Source organism: Pyxicephalus adspersus, chromosome 6, assembly GCF_032062135.1.
Source record: "Pyxicephalus adspersus chromosome 6, UCB_Pads_2.0, whole genome shotgun sequence".
NCBI classification, from domain to species: domain Eukaryota; kingdom Metazoa; phylum Chordata; class Amphibia; order Anura; family Pyxicephalidae; genus Pyxicephalus; species Pyxicephalus adspersus.
Genome location: NC_092863.1, coordinates 44023265 through 44040893, shown reverse-complemented (window position 1 = coordinate 44040893; position 17629 = coordinate 44023265). Strand labels below are relative to the sequence as shown.

Genomic DNA, 17629 nt, shown 5'->3' with positions numbered 1-17629 from the left:
TTTCCGAGGTTTTTATTGAAAATCATTTAATTAGTTCTGGATGCTGCCCACAATTTAAAGATAAGTTTTATGAAAAATAGTAATAACCACATTATAAATGGTCATAAACTCACCAAAGGCTGAGGAGAACAGCTTCCCAATTGAAACAGTCTCAACATACTATTAGGCAGTGTGGTGTCAGTTACTGTATAAAATCCTCACTGTGAGTTAATCACAAACAAAGCCAGAAAAGCAAAGCAAAAAAAAGACTTTATGGAGTCTAGACATTCATTAACTTCTGGAGCAAACTGTTCTTTGATATGCAAAAAGAAACAACTGCAGAATTTGTCTTGGTCATTAAGGAGTTACAAGAGGTTGCAGAAGTTATGCAAACTGCCCCCTCCCCCCATCAAGCACCCATCCTGCACACAAGCAGCAGGGAAGCCCCGTTTGTATGTAAAGCGATGTCTCTCTCTCTCACACTCTGATACAGTGGCCCTGATCTACTAAAGCTCTCCAAGGCTGGAGAGAATACACTTTCTTTAGTGAAGCTGGGTAATCCAGAAAACCTGGAATGGATTTCCTAAAATCATTTACTATTTGCTAGCAATTGTTTAAAATTCTGGACCAGATCCATTACAGGTTTGATGGATCACCCAGCTTCACTGATCAAAGTGTATTCTCTCCAGCCTTGGAGAGCTTTAAAAAATCAGTGCCAATATACAGGGAGTACTGTACATTTGTCATGCAGTATGTTATCAGGTGTCTTACTTCCTGTTTTTTTATATATTTGTTAGCCAACTCCGTATTTGTTAACTTAGTCTTTTAAACAGCGAAAAAATATTGTTAGCCGGAAAATTTGTTAGCAGGGCAACTTGTTAGCCGAGGCATCACTGTATTTATATATTCTATTGCCAATGGCAACTACAGTGAACACACCATACTGCATTTACAGATGGGTCTAAGATTTGTCGAGATCGGTGTTTCTCAACCAGGGTTCCTCCAGAGGTTCCTAGGGGTTCCTTGAGCAGTGAGCAATTTGTGCCTCCCAGGTCAGTGTAACAAACAACGATTTCTTTGGCTATCTAAAGGGAGACATTCTGCTCACTGGCCAGTAATGTAAAACTGACCAATACACTATTATACAGTGAGCTGTGGATTTTGTAACTATAGTAAGGGTTCCTTTAGACCTGAAAGTTATATCAAGGTTTCCCCCATGTTAAAAACACTGATCTATCCTCTTTATAGGGTTGGTATGATTCCTAAAGCTGAACAACAGGTAGATAAAACACATGCTAATACAGTTCTGTAATCATTAACCATGAATAAATGTATTTGCTTTAAATACAAGCACTAAAAGTACTGAATCCGACTTGATAACAGCCAGATAATAGCCAGTCTTTACACAGCAGAATGGAAACTGAGAGAGGAAGAAGTAGCACAAGAAGCCAATTAGATGTGCTACACAACATGGATCCTGGTGATAGAAAGAGAGAGTAGATTGACACAGAGACAAGAACATTGGTTTGCTGCTTGTTCTGTAACTCTAGGCACAAGGTCGGGAAAAAAGGAAAATAAAACTGCAACAGAGGGAATCATGTCCCCTACTCAGCTAGAAAGGGCTATATGGTGTGACAGACCTATGAAAATCTAAAAGAAATAAACAGCTTGGCAGGTAAAAGAGCTATCACACCTGTATTTTGCCTGTGTATACAGGTGTTTCCCCAGAGTTCAGCTATAAAAGTGATGTTACTTTGAATAAATATTACATTTAAAATAGGTCTGGCTGAAGCTGTGGCACATATTTTATATTACCAGACATCTGCACAGTATATACTGAGAATGTTTTAATTTTGGAAAAATGTACATTTAATAAATGACTAAATTCATTCATATCCATAAAGGATACTATAGTCCCTACTTTCTATTAAATAATGCATAGCTCAAATGTCACAAAGTAAAGAATAAACCTTTAATTTACTCAAGTACAAAGTTAAGAAAATCTACAAACCAACAATTATAAATATAGCATATTTATCAAAATGAATACAATGTTCAGGGTAACACATATACACAGAAAATTTGCTTTCATGACATATTTCATTTATGGTACATGAATATTAGATTCTTGTAATAATAATAATATTCTTGTTAGCAGGAAAAATAATAAACAAGCTGTTGTTTTGTCTACAGAGATTTTTTTCATATAATGAAGAATAATAATATGAAAAAGAAATGATATAGTTCGATATTCTAGATCGATGTCACAGGTAAACGTAAGGGAGTTCGTTTTTAAACAATAAAAACATTAGCCACTGGTTTAATGAAAAGTGCAAATTAACTTGTTTTGTGTAAATTAACAAAGGTGAATGTACCTCAAATCTAAAAGAAAAAACTAAAGATGGATGAATGCTCTTTAATAAACTTGAATGATATTATGTAGAAATGGCGAATGTCTGTCATTGTAATTTATGAATACATTTACCCATGTCTACTTAACACTATTCAAGTTTATTAAATTATATTTGTTTGTCTCTATTTTTTATAAAAAAACTTTCCCCCATCTAAATTTTGCACCTAATGAAAAAAAAGCTCTTTTGGTTGAACAAATCATCTAAAATAATAATAGACCAGTAAATGTTTTTGTTATACAAAACAAAAACATATTATTTGCTTGGCTTTAATTATAGCACCAGTCTAGGTTTCAGGAAGCCAGTAGGTAACAATGCAACAAATATTTTTATAGTACAGGAAGTTCAGAGAACACTTTGCAAATCTGGCCATGGATTACTGCGAGTGTCATATTTCCATTGGCGGAAATCAGAAGATATGTTAATATAACTTGATCTGACATTGTTTAGCACTTGTGTTTTCTGAACTTGCATGGCTACGCTTGTAAGGGGAGCACTGATAGAAAAAGGAAAACATTTTGGTTGTGGAAAATGTCAACTGTTATGTCTAAGGCCACATATATGTATAGTATATATGCGTGCACACACATTTATAGATGTATACAATTTATCTGCATCCATTGTGGCTGCTTTGAAGACTCTCAAATGTAAGAACTTGCTTCTTTCCATGTGCAGATCTGAACAGCCTAATACACGACTAATACAAATATGATCTCTTGTTTGGCCTTCAGACTGTATGCTGAAACAAAACATAAAAAAAAATAAAAAAAATTACAAGATGTAACAGCATGAATGTATTGATAGCTACACAATGTAAATATTAAACCAAAGATCATAACAATCAAATCTGATCTCCTGAATGCCCCCATCAAACCTACCAATAAGTCCTTCCCCTATGCTTACATAACCACTATCATGAGTGGCACCACACACCAATTCTTTGGGTTGTGCCCAAAGTAAGCTTTTACTTTGATACTGCTCCATAGACTCAAGTTTTAAACTTCACAGGGCGGCTAGGGTCACAAGAAGCATGGGTACAAGAGTCTGGGCCCCAGGTCAGTGCTCCTAAATAGTCTGAACCATCATAAACTGATTGTTGAAGAGGCAAAGGAGGAACAAAATACATTCTTGCCAATATACTAGGTTACTTCTATTCTTTAAAGCCACCTCCTGGGATAGAATGTTTTAGTAGCAACATCATTAAGGCATTCAACATAAATAGAAACATTTTAGAAAAAGCCACCAATCTGATGACATTAACATTTTTAAATACATGTCTCTAATAAAAGCTATAGTTTTTTTCTTGTTTTTTGTTTTTTTCTTTTGTTTGTTATTTGAGACCTTGTTTGTTTAATTGTTTTGTTCTTTTAGAATTGTAAACTGAATCTGGTTGTATTATTTGCTGGAAAATCTTTAATGATGTTTAAAAAAATGCTATATAACTACACACAATATAATCTAAACAACACAAAAATACCAAAAACTTAAACAAACAAATGGGAAAAGTAAATTTAAAATAATGAAAAATGAGGCCAATATTAGTTTAAAATCCACAATTTCCTCACATTTATAACCTTTCAGTTCATGTCGGGAATGAAGGGTTTGCATACCTTCAACAATACCAGTGAGCAGCATAGCATTGTCCCATGCTAAATTTCCTAAGGACTAGCAGTCAGTGGCAGCAATGCCTTAAATCTCACACTGCAGGTATATGGCTTTAGGCACCCTTACATACAGAAAGTGCAGTTTCAGGTGGAAAAATTTAATCTTTTAAGGTACTGATTGGGCACAGTTAACATTTCTAAAGTTTTCATACAACATTTTCAATTCATGGTTAAGGTCCACCTTAAGGAAGAGGGTCATTTAAAAACAACAAGGTGTACATTTTAAACAGAAAGGACAAAACGGGCATTAAAGAGGAATTCAACACCACCACATATAATGCTATTTTAGCTTCTATACCTAGTTGATTATTTAAAACAATTTATACCACTACTCATGTGGCTCATGTGACATGTAAAGTATTACCACATGATTCCAGACTATATGGCACAGAGTTTATTCAATTATATAAGAACTAAGTGCTATCACACACGTGATATGTTCCTAAACAATTAACATCTGCCTTGACACATTTGATAACATCATGGTGATTGGAATAAGGTGACTGAAATACTTGTGTGGTTATGAATGCTATGGTACGTTTGCACACTCATTAGAACCAAGGAACTTGCTTGGATGAGTGATGACAGATCTTCAACATTACCGAAGTCCAGTTAAAAGGGACTAACTAATATTAGCTATGACATGACCTAAATAAATGAGAATATTCATAAACATATCTGAAATACAAGCTCATGCTTTTTCTAACAAGCATTTGAAACATGTATATGTATGTCCATTGGATGCCCTGTTATGAGACCTTTCATTATTTTAAACATTGCAGGAAGAATACATTTTAAAAGTCTTTATTACAGCTGAATAGTATTGATTAAAATGTAAAAGAAATCATCTTGCTATTGTGTACTAGGTGCATTGAAGTAAGAAAATAATTACCCATTGTTATTTATTTGGGGATGGGTAACAGACATGTATTAGGCTTGGACTACAAAGCCACAAACATTGTTAACTTAGTTCCTAAATGTAATTGTCTTTTTGTCTGATCAGTTAGGCAAGTTGCAAAGCTTGCAACAAATCAGAAAATGTTTAAAAGTAACCAAGCATCTGATATACATATTATATAACTTAATATACAATATATATAATCCCAAAATAAGTTACAGTTAACATAGAAAATTCAACACTTCATGACCTCTACCACAATATATCGTTCATATTATTATTTTCACCATTCTCACATATTTTCCAACTAAGATACACAATCTGGCATATTGAGCAGTCATATAATGGTTTTTATTTATGGCTCTGTTCCTGTTTAAGCAAGCAGTGTAATCCAATGAGCCTGTGTCTAGATGTGGAACATCTATTTTGAGTCCCATAACTTTTAACAGAACATGGTAACAGTTGTGATGTCATGTTCTGTATATGTTCTTGTATTAATTAGCTGCGCACACACAGGTTGAAAAAAAGACTTTTGAACAGAAACACTTCCTTATTACTGCTATCGTGTTGTTATTATATAATTTACTTTTTAACCTAATTTCTGAGTAGCCAAAAATAGTAAATACGATTACATATATTATAGTCAACCTATTTATGCCCAAAAAAAATCTTTTTTGATAAACATTGTGTATTTCATTGAGAACAAAATCAATGTAAAAAACTTAAATCAGAGAATGACTGAACTTGCATCAAATTTGAATTTGCATCAATGCAATGCAATCCAGGAATTGCCTACATGCTTTGACCACAAAGCACTCACTGCACTGGGAGGTACCCAGGCCCAACTGAACAAATGAAATGTCCATGTGGCCCTCCAGAAATATGCCTCCCCCAGACAATCACTGAGCCACTGCCAAACCAGTCATCCTGGATGATTTTGTAGGCAGCACAATGTTCATTACATTATCTCCAGATCTCCAGATGGAAACAAGGTGCCAGTGGTGAACCTGACAATTCTGGTGTCCTCTTGCAAATGTATATTGAGCTGCATGGTTTGGGGTGGTGAAAGCATATAAAACTAGAATATGTTGAGTCAACATGCTACCCTTATGGAAATTGGTTTAACAGGTCAGAAATCTGGACAAGAGTAGCCAGTACACCAGTGTTCATCTTGTAGGGCTCTGGCAGTGCCCTTCCTTTCCCTTCATGCACAAAGATGCAGGTACTAGTCCTTCTGTTGGGTTGTTGCCCTTCTATGGTCCTGTCCAGTTCTCCTTGTGTAAAGGCTCCTGGTATCTTGTCCATACTACTAAAACTGTGCTGGTAGATGAAGCAAATATATGGATTTTACTTCCTGTAGGATCTTAACTACCGGTGTAATATGAGTGGGCTGCAGATATCATGCAGTTCTAACACTAACAAGGACACTAGCAAAATTCAAGACTCATAAAGTATCAGCCAGGAAGAATATTGAGAGAGAAAATTGTACAATCATTCCTTCTTTTTATATAGAATTTGTTTGCTGTATGAAAAAAGTATTTGAAAAAAAGGAAAAAACTGGTTAAAAATACTTTTAAATCTAAAAGGACCCTGATGTCGCAGAGAAAAAAAAAGAATGTCACCTATTTTGGGAGCTTTATCTGTAACGCTAACAAACAAGATAATATTTACCATATTGAAAACGGACCCCACAACAAGGCCCTTAAACAAAGGGGACTAGATGCTTCTATCAGACAATAATACTCTTAATAATACTATTTTTTTGTGCACTAGTGAGATCTATTTTATAGATGTGTAGTAGAAGTAAAGAAAGTAGCAGAGAAACAGGGAAATTATAAAAATGAAAAAGGGGAAGGTGGGGCGGAAGATGGGTCGCCATGAGGAATACCCACTTAAGATAGTCAAATATTAAAGAAAAAGAGTGGTGAGAAGAAGAAACAGAAAAAAAATCAAAATGAAGATCAAGACATAGCTGTCCACTTAGCTGCAGTTAATAATAGCACCCAGGAAGCTAAGAGGGATTTGTATTCTTCCAAAAGTGTAAGATCCATTCAGTAGATCTAAGTGGACAGAAATTTTGAATTGATGCCTATAATGGTGCTGATAAGGCTCTTCATTAGCCTAATTTTAATCATGTTTGAAAACAGCTTTTCAAACATGTTGAATGGAAAATACAATTCTCCCAGTAAATGCTAATAGAAAGTATTTAATAAAACAAATTTCTTCCCACAGGGAAATAGTATTCTATACATTTAATGAGTAGCTGTCAAATACAACATCCATGGGAACTGATATCAATATGTGGCTCATAATTCACTGGTTGCCTTAGGATTTACATCTGATATTATATAATAAAATTGATATAAAGTTGTAGTCAGTCAACACTCAAATATTGTTCGTCTATGTTATTATTTCCTGGGGACTCCAGCAGTGAGATCTTTGTTTTGTATTTCCTAGCCCACATTTTTGAGTGTTACCAGCTCCATTGTTTATAATATAAAATGCCTGCAAATAAATAAAAAATGAATAAGATCCCGTCATAAAATATGAGACAGGTAAGCAGACCTGCAACTCAAATGTAATATCTCACCAACAAAGCCACTTGCATTCATAAGAATCTAGTAAAATACATGTTCACCAATAAAATTGAATCTCACCCTATGCGTCTCTCCACCAGCATTCACAAGTCTGTACTAACCTCACCCATTGACTGGTAAAATCTTGTACTGGGCTATTTGTAATTAAGTCTTATGGACATTAGTGCACAAGTCATGCAGCACCAGTGGTAGGTCACAGCTGTCAGCCAAAATAGGGCTGGACCCAGAGCTGAAATATGTATATGTGAGTTGGTAAAATTATAAAAAAATGGTACATTTTTTCAACCACTAGCCAAAGTTATTAAAAAGTACCATAGCCTGGTCAACTACCTGCTCACTTTTTACACTTGTTTTAGGTATGTGACTTAGGAAGTATTTAACTATCACTTTTGGTATTGTTTTTTCTTTAAATGGTGGCCTTTTGTCTAGAATTGAACCTTAAGTACACATATCAGTATATCCAAAGCAATTTTTAATCAATATGGATAAAGCAGGGAAGGGGTAAAATCTCTTTTTTTTGCCATCTGTGCCTTTCTTACTTCATGTCCTATAGACACAACAGGGACAGGGAAATTATACTTTTAAAAAGCTGTCACCAAAACATAAGTCTTCACAGATATTTCCAAGGGAACAACTCAAAGGGGTCCATTAATAAAGCAGTGAATCTGACATTTACCGAAACATTTTCTGGTGGAGAATTAATTACTGCCACTGAAACACAGGGACCCGGATGATTCTTTACCAGAAAATGATTCTTTACCAGGAAATGTTTTATTATCAGATTGTCAGTTTTCACTAGGTCAAATATACAGGGTTAATCTACCCACTGATTTAAATAATATACATTAAATTCTGTTTTAATTCTGTTTTCCAACGGCAGCCAGTTGGATTCTAGTTAACTTTTCTAATAGCTACAGATGTATTTTTTTTATTTGCTTAATCTTCTAATGGCTTTTTAGTAATTACTGTATATGTTCTTCTCTAATGTCTGTATTGTAGCAAGAGAACAACCCATCAAGGTTTGTGATAGCTCTTGTGCTTGACTACACACTTCTGGCATCAGTGTGCTCATAGAAATTGTATTTTGTAACTCAAGGCTAAAAATCTAACTGATTATACATAAAATACAAACATATACTAAAAATATTTAACAGACCAGAAAATATTACTAGTGACAATTTACATAACACATTTACCAATAACTTTTATAAATGTATACTTTGCTCATAGTGTGCTATAATCTGGTGCAGTAATCAACCAAGAACAACTAATTTTTGAGAAAACTGACCCTAAGGATATAACTCATTTAGCATGGCCTTGTTAAGTGGAACTAAACCAATTTAACTGTTTCCCAAAAGAAAGGTCAAGTTAGAAATGTTCAATAAATGTTAATAAATCCTTAATCAAACATACCAATGGTGTTTTCATCAGTAATTTCATTTATGTTCTGCCTACCGGTGCACATACAGTGCATTCTGCATTCTAGGGTTCCCACACACGCAGTATCCACAAACTAATTTATTCAATTTTCACATATTAACATATAAGTAAGAAAAATGCATGTTATTTTATACACCTATAAAAAAAATTACATACCGTTGTAAAATGAACAACACAATATGTTGCAATAACCGCTAGACCAATGATAATTGACGCAATTGCGACATACATAGCGTTACGTCCCAACCTTCTGGATCCTTCGATATCCCCATCATTATAGCTGTTTAAAGCCTGTAGTAGTAAAATATACAGAATTAGTTCATCTTATTTTCCTAATTTTCTCTATTTTTCACTAAATTAACCATTTTAGGCATTTATTTTTGGAAAGGAATCTATTTGTAATAGTTGTGTACATCTGTAAGAGAAGTGGGATAATTCCAACTGTGATTCTGTTTTGAAGTGAACACTTTACCTATTTGAGTGGTCTTAATCAATGTAGCACCCTGAGTGCTTGAAAATCCCTTACTTCTTGTGGTCATTGTTTTAATCTCTGTTCAGTACTAGAGAGATTTTAGCATTTGTATGTCTGGCTTATCTTTTATGCCCAAGGCTAGCATTTAGTCTTTGGCTTGTTTATTACAAAACACCCGCTTATGGTAAAGAGAAAAGTAAAGGGGGTGTTATGTAGTTCTTGAGAAATAATTTTCTGGCTGGCGATCCTGTGCAGTAAGCCACCTTAGTTCAGTGCACCCTGTTTATCCCCTCCGGCAATTTTGCTTACAGTAGCAAGGAGATCAAGCAATTAGCTGTCCATCCTCTGCTCTGCAGCATCCCCAGTTTCCCTTTAGCTGTGAATGTTCACTTAGCATCCCCTGCTCTGAGACTGTGTGCAGCTGTAGGGGATTTTGTGCAGCTGTACGGGATGTGCTGCTGCCAATGAGTGTATTAGTTCCTTGTTATGTGCTTGTTTGGGTGACTGTTACTTGAGTATGGCCCTTGGCTCTGTTTCTGGACTTTCCTCTGATGGCTCCCCTCTACTGCATATCTGTGACAACCTGGACTGACCTAACATTGTGTTCTCTGACATGCTTTGTGGGATCCTGATCCTCTCTAAGCAGACCCCAAATGCCATTCTTTGCACACTGAAGTCTTAGGGGCAACTGGGTGCTGGGGCAGCATAACTAACTTAATATAGGTGAAGAGTGTGGCGTTAGATTGGGGGATTGGTGCCTGGTGAGCAGTGGTGCTGGACCAGGGCTTTACAGTAGTGAGGACAGGAAATGTGTTACTGGTATATCTAAACATAGATCATTTTTGTTCTTGGGTTTATTTTGAGCTGCTTAAGCTGCAGGAAAATATTTAAAAAAACTATGGAGCTAGGTGCAATAAAATCATTTGCTTGTGTTTAAACATGTGTGCCAAAAAAAACAATATTTATAAGTTACAATGCACCCATAGATCACTTTCCATTGGCTTTCGTCAGAAAAAGCCAGGATCCAGAAAAATCTAAACCTAAAAGTGCACAGAAAATATTTTTCTTTCTAGTAACGCTAATATCAATATTAACCACGATTTATATAGCCCCAACATATTAGGCAGTGCTGTACATTAAATAGGGGTTGCAAATGACAGACAGATACAGAGAGTCACACAGGAGGAGAAGAGGACCCTGCCCAGAGGAGCTTACAGTCTAGGACGCTAATAGCTGACATCTTGTCTTCTTAAGGTGCTTAAGATCCTTCTGCAGTAGTGGACCATCAAGAGACTGAAGATCAGTGATGGGACATGTGAGCATTAAGGCTTTTCTTTACAGGCAGACCTTATTTTGCAGGTTTTATACTTGTGACAAAGTTGCATTCATCCTGCCAGCTTTAGTAAGAATAGTGTGCATAGTTAAGGAATTGGATGCAGGGGCGGATTACCCATTAAGCAAAATAAGCACGTTCTTAAGGCATCAAGGGAAGGGGGCACCACAGAAATTTTCCATAGGCGAATTTACCATAGACCATGGGCCATATGGTGCAATACTGCAAAAGGGGCCCCCACATGAAAAAAAAAAAAAGAGCACTCAGGGAATGAAGAAAAATAATCATCGAAAACAATATTAAGTGTGCCTTTCCAAATGTAGACATTGGCTTTCGTATATTTTTAACTGTAATGGTCACAAATTGCTCAGCTGAGTGTTTATTTTCTCAGATGAAGTGAATTAAAAATCCTATCAGAGCAACTATGCAACAAGGCAGGTTGGATGTCTTATGTCTAATAAGTATAGAAACAAATGTGTTACATAAGATTAGTTTTGAGGATCTGATCAAAGACTTTACAATTAAAAAAAGTAGGAGAAAACTTTTTAAATGTAAATAAAGTGGAAGTATACAAAAATGAACATTATTTTCCATCTTACTATAAGTTTTGTTTAATTTTGATAAATAAAATATTATTTTATGGTTTAATATTGTTTATATTTTAAATTATATATATATATATATATATATATATATATATACCGGTATATGGGGGCACTAAAATCTTTAAAGTGCTTAGGGCCTCTAAGGGTCTTAATATGGCCCCGATTGGATGTTTAGGAAAAAAGATTATGTTTTAGTAGAGTAAAGGCTACAAGCTACAGATAGCAATTGAATATGAAGCTGGAAGAAGAGGTCAAAGTGAAGCATGAAACCTAGAACACAGGCATGGGAGGTATTCATACTGACCGATAATGAGAAGCTGATATACCAGATGAAAAAAATCAGAGCTAGTGGCAGAGATAGATGTGCAGTAGAGGAAAATGCCTAGTAGAATGATTGTTCCAAGTTGATAGAATGAAATAAACCTTACAAGATTAGATTAGTTTATATTTGAGAATATTATTTAAAAAAGTATAATAGAAAATAGGAGTGGCCCTTACATACACATCTTTAAAGCATTAACAGATAACTAATCCCAAAACCAAAATGTAATATATTGAATTTTGCAAGTGCTCAGATGTGGTGGCTGCATTAGTACATTTTTTACCAATACGGGAAGTACCTGTTCCTCTGGACAGAAATACAATATCTTTGTTACTTTCTGTTATCTGACCTGGAAGTGTTGTCTTCTTTTTTTAAACCACTAATGTCCTCATCCCTCCCCCCATGTGATGGATGTGTGTGAAGCCCAGCCTAGGTGGAATTCAAGGCATGTAGAAGTTTTTTATTTGCAGAATGTAAGGTAAAAACAAGGTAAAAATAGAAGGTAAAATCTGGAAAAAGGAAAACAAATCAGGCACCTCATCTAAAAATGTATAACGTTTACATAGAGTACAGGATGCTTTAAACCACTTTAGATATTGGCCCTCTCCATTCTATTTATTTATTCTTAATGTTCAGTAAATGGGCTTTAAAACAAGCCAGATTGAAGTCTGTAGCTACAGACACCATGGAGCAATAAATCCTTAAATTTCACAGTGGAAGCACTAAAGTGTAACAATAGCTTCAACAGTCCTTGTAGTTGTTATGGGGCACAGGTTAAATCCAAAAAAAGGTTTAAAGAGAACCTTAAAGATCTCAAAACAAAAGTATATTTTGCATTGTTTTTCACCAAATAATCTAACCCCCATTTGCCACTTTCTTCTTCCTAACACTTCCATCGACTCTTCTTCTTGTCTCTGAGTCCTATTTTGCTAAGATAAATGTAGCCCAATGGGCACAGTTAGCTGTGGGACTTGTATAAGATAACCTTTGTGTGGCATACACATAAACTAATGTGGTCTAAGCAAGCCTAATAATTCATGTAGCAGAAATGGGAATACTTTAGGGTCTAATTCTAAGCAAATTCATACAAGTATCACACATTTTTTTAATGTAAATTAAATTAGCAAATCCTTGGTTTAAACATGTTTCACCCAGCCTTCAAATTATTCAGTCTATTATTTTGAAAAGCTAATATAAAGGTAGCATATGGGTAACAGTACACGAAACAGTAAGGCAGTTCTCTTAGGATTCTTCCAGCACTTACATGCCATTTACATTAATTTTTAGTCTGGCTTAGTCTGCATTGGTTTATAGCTATGAAATACAAGTATTGTGAAAACAGCTTTTTTGCCCTTTGTTTTTTTATTTTCTGCAAAATGGAGACATGGCTGCTGTGTGTCATATACCTATATACCATGAGCTAAAAAAGTCTTCCTTTTCCCAGAACTTGGTATGTATGCAGTGCTGCAATGTAGCTCATCCACTGACAATGACCCCCAAAAAGTGCAAGGGCTCTCTTCTGCATGGTCTACAAAACCCTATGCCTGCCATTGTAACCTGTACTAAATTATTAACTCTGGTCCTCTAACATCCCCATCATTTACACTAATTCCCAAGTCCAACCTAAATTGAAACTTCGGCTTTGGTGCACTCTAGAGTTTTAAATCCCCAACCAATGTCTATCAGAGTGAATGTTGTTATATCTAAGCTGAGTACAAAAGCCTGCATACATGCCATTGAATAGGGGACCTTTCCTGTTGGATTCTATATAATGAATTATACAGTAGCAGAAGTAGGAATGCTTAAAGGTCTGCTTCTAAATAATTACATACCAGTATCACAGATTTAATACATAAATAAATAAGCTAATTCTTAGTTAAATCTATGTGAACTCTGCATAAAAACATTTTAAATTATAATGAATTACTGGAGGAAAAATAAATTAACAGACATGCTAAAGGCCTCAAAAGATACAATATTTCAGCAGGTGACTCAGGCCACTATATTTCATGTTATTATTATCAATAATAAAAATAATAATAATACCAACAAGGACTGTTTAACAAGGTATCATTTCTATTGAGTCTTGCAATAATAAGGTAATTTAGTAAAATGCATTTCAGAAACAAGCTCTCTAGTAAACTGAACAGTAAGTGGTTCAATAAAACGTTGTAAGAGAGGATCCTGGCTAAATGGATATTAGTGATAATGGAGCTTGTTTTCTGGTTAAACGGGACATCCAAGTACACAATGTTATGTAACAAGGTAAACTAAGTAATAAATGTGTGTACAGTACATTTCTTCCAGCACAAGGAACTATCCTCTGAACAAAATAGCTTTTGTCCATTGGCTAAATTATTATTAATTTGATGGATGGATCATTTGTTACAATATTAATAGAATGTCAGTACATAACCACCAATAGATAGGTAATAAGGATGAGTTTTAATTGCAGTTTATTAGGAGATTATTCTTCTAAAAGAAAACTTACTGACCTACCATGCAGCTACTTTTTAATTACCCAGTAGCCTAATGATCTTACTTAGTGGTTCTTTACATTGACTATAGTGTATAAACTTCTCAGTGCTAGCCACAATCAAACATTGTTCATTCTGAGTTAGAGGTGATGGTTTACACCATTCTGACCATCTTGTTGTCATTCTGCTCTCACCTCCAACAACATACAACACAAATGATTGTCTTCTTGTACCCCCACCACCTTCCGGTCTGGGCTTTGCTGAACAGGAAATGCAGTAGACTGACATGAGGTCAAATTCAGGTACATGCACTGCTTGTATATATAAAAAGGATAAATTTCATGTTTATGAAATTACATCTGCATTGTTTTAGTTTTTTTTATATTTGCTGGTTACAAGCCTGGACTGATCCTAGGATGAAAAACAGCTTGAACTGTTTTCACAGTATCACTAGTTAAAGTGTATACATAGGTTAAACTCTGCCTAAAAAAACGCATATAAACGCAATAGGAACATTTACACACGTTTTTTAAAAACGTCCATGTGGACCCAGCCTAAAATATATTTTTATATTGCATTTTATAAATATTTCCTTTTTGACGGTCTTGTGGTCAAGTTCATAAATGTAGATGAGTGTTTCCAAGTTTACATTCAAGAACTGTACATCTGGACATGTAGTGATATAGATGAACACCTAAACATACAAAAACAATATCCCAGTACTAGTGGAACTGCATTCTTACCCACACCTCTGCACTGGTAAATACATGACATCTTATAGTCAAACTGATACAAATATCACTCAATTTATAAACTTTGACTGGTTTATAATAATGGCCATTAAATTTCAACAGCTTCCTTTTCTATGTCTGTCATGTTTCTACATTGATATGCACAACCTTCAATGCATACAACAATAAGAAAGTGAATCCTAGTAACCTAATAAAGTGTCCTACATGAACATATTTGTGCACATCTTCAACAAATGTTTTAGTGATAGTACAACAGATAGAAAAGTAATAAAAAGTAGTGCAAAAGAAACTGAAAGTGTTGCAAGTAGCAAGATAAATTAATGGTAAGTCTAGTTGACATCAGTGATCATCTTAAGTTTCCTTCGCTTCAGTTTTCATAAATGAACCCAGCAGTTGTCGCTGCAGGTCAGCCGTTTTCTTAATGACAGCCGCTGCTCACATGATGATGTACTTCTAACGTATAATTGCTATTTCAGAGAAGAGATAATATACGACCATTTGTGGAATTGTAAATTGCTTCAAGATTGCCCATTATTTTACAACCAAGACTCATGTCCTGTCTAATGGACAAACGTCCTTCTGGAGATTTATGGCCTTAATAACTTTAATATCAAGGACACTTTGCTTTTATTTTATGGCCGCTACTTAATATTTTTACAATCAGTATAAAGCATACTGAGAATCGCTTTAACTCCCATTCACATAAATTGGATATGAAAGTCATTAGCGAAGCATTATCATATTAGCATTATTTCACTATATTAAGGCTACATGAAAGCCGTTATCACATATACATAAATTTTGCAGCTACAAAATGTACAGCAGGTAATAAACAGGGATAACAGTCAAGGATTTCTGCATGCTGATTTCTCCACTGTGGTATTGCAAGTTTGACAAGGACTTGTAACACACCGGACCTTCTATATTTGTAAAATGAGTCAACTGACAATAAATAAACAGATTACCTTTGAAAAAAAATAAAATCTAAACTTTTTTTTTATCTGTTTGACTTATAGGTTATACAACTGTCCAAATAAAACCATATACATACACCCTATAATGTTATAAATATATATATATATATATATATATATATATTTATTTAAATTTATATACATAGTACAGGACTCATATTACCAGATGGAATTTTTTAACGATAGCCCTAAGCTTATAGGTTAAATCTACTGTTGGTAGGAGTTGTTGTACTTGGCACATTATCACTTCTCTATGCTTAATGAAATAGGCCTACACAATTATTTGCTACTGCATCTATTATCAGAAAATGAAATGTTTAGTACTTACCATTATGGAGAAAACAAATGCAACAATATTTACAGGATATGCTGGGCAGAAACAGGCAAATATCGATAAGATCAAGTAATTGCTGGGCATGGGAGGTTGCTCAGATTCATTGTCAATGTTTGTCTCTGGGCTCTCTTCTAAAGCCCTTTTGATTTCTGGACTGGATGGAGTTTGAGACATGGAAAATTCAGTGCACAGAAAGGGGTCTATCCAGAAAAGTTCAGCTGTCTTCTTTGAGGCTGAGGGGCGGCTATGAAACCCAAGTTGGGATTCAGGGAAGAAGTGATCTCATCTCGGCTGATGCCTGATCAGCAAAGGATCAGCAGCCAGGGTGCTAGTGGAAGGCAGACACAAAGAATTGCATATAGTCCTCTAATATGAAATGCAGATCTCCTAAGTGGAGTGTTGTGTCTTAAAAGCTGGTATTGCTATTTGATGCCTGGTGCAGGCCAGTCCCATCCAGGACAGAGCTACTGCTGTTTATCTAGCTTCAATATGGGGTACTTCCCTGGTGATCTGGAAATACTTTTTTAATACTGCAATTATAAATAAAACTAGTGAAGTCATAGTAACATTTGTGGATATCTGATACTGCAGCACTTTAATATTTAACACAGTGGTCCATTTGCAAGCAGGTGATGGATTGCATGTTTGTACGTACGGTTCCAAAAAACAACTAGAGAATCAAACGTCACCAAATGCTAGGTGGAACCATGGGCAAATTGTAAACTTGCTTTGGTTGTTGAACTATTAAAGCTGAACTCCTACCTTACCTTCCATCTTAGATAGTTGTAGGGGCTTCTATCTGTAATACTGTCTCTGACTATCATAGTTCCCTTTTAAACACCTTGGTGGTTTGTGTGCTTTAACTTCAAAAGTAAACCAAGCTTCATCATTATTTATTGCTTCTGGGTCAGAGTTTTTTTTGAGAATTTTAGCTGCTCAGTTCAGTGTTTAGAAAATGTACCAATGTATGACTGCACACGCTGTGACCCTAGTTCCTTGCAATTTAATAAACATATATTCACACATAGTTTTGGTGGTCATGGCCTCTCCAATATCATCATGTACAATGTGGGGGTACCAGTCCTTTTGTGTACCTGAGAGTTGGGGGTCTGCACACATTTAGACAGTCGTGCCTCGTGCAAGAGGAGAGAGGAATAAATAGTCTTTAAGCTTCCCTTAGACTAAAACAACATTTAATTTTTGCTGTGCAGGACAGATATGAGTCTTTCCTAATACTTCCTTTACAGTACTCTCCAATGTCCAGCCATACTGAATGTGCATATTCTACATAAATTTTATTCTGGAATTCTGGTCTGAATCAAGGATATGTGGAAGGAGAACTTTCTAGCCAACCACAACGACCTAAGTAAC

General features: G+C 35.2%; 1 protein-coding gene across 1 annotated transcript; it reads right to left on the bottom strand.

Annotated features, from left to right (window-relative positions):
• Positions 1-1932: 1932 nt before the first annotated feature.
• On the bottom strand, positions 1933-16670 carry TMEM233 (transmembrane protein 233). Its single transcript, XM_072413769.1, has 3 exons — positions 16253-16670; positions 9146-9280; positions 1933-3129 (listed from the first exon to the last, which is right to left on the bottom strand). The coding sequence occupies exons 1-3, from the start codon at positions 16430-16432 to the stop codon at positions 3118-3120; spliced, it is 327 nt and encodes a 108-aa protein (XP_072269870.1). The 5' UTR covers positions 16433-16670; the 3' UTR covers positions 1933-3117.
• Between the last annotated feature and the right edge of the window lie 959 nt (positions 16671-17629).

Coding starts and splice junctions, on each gene's coding strand:
- TMEM233 (XM_072413769.1), bottom strand. CDS start 16,432: ATGTCTCAAACTCCATCCAGTCCAGAAATCAAAAGGGCTTTAGAAGAG. Junction 9,281..16,252: donor CATTTGTTTTCTCCATAATG/GTAAGTACTAAA, acceptor TTACTACTACAG/GCTTTAAACAGCTATAATGA.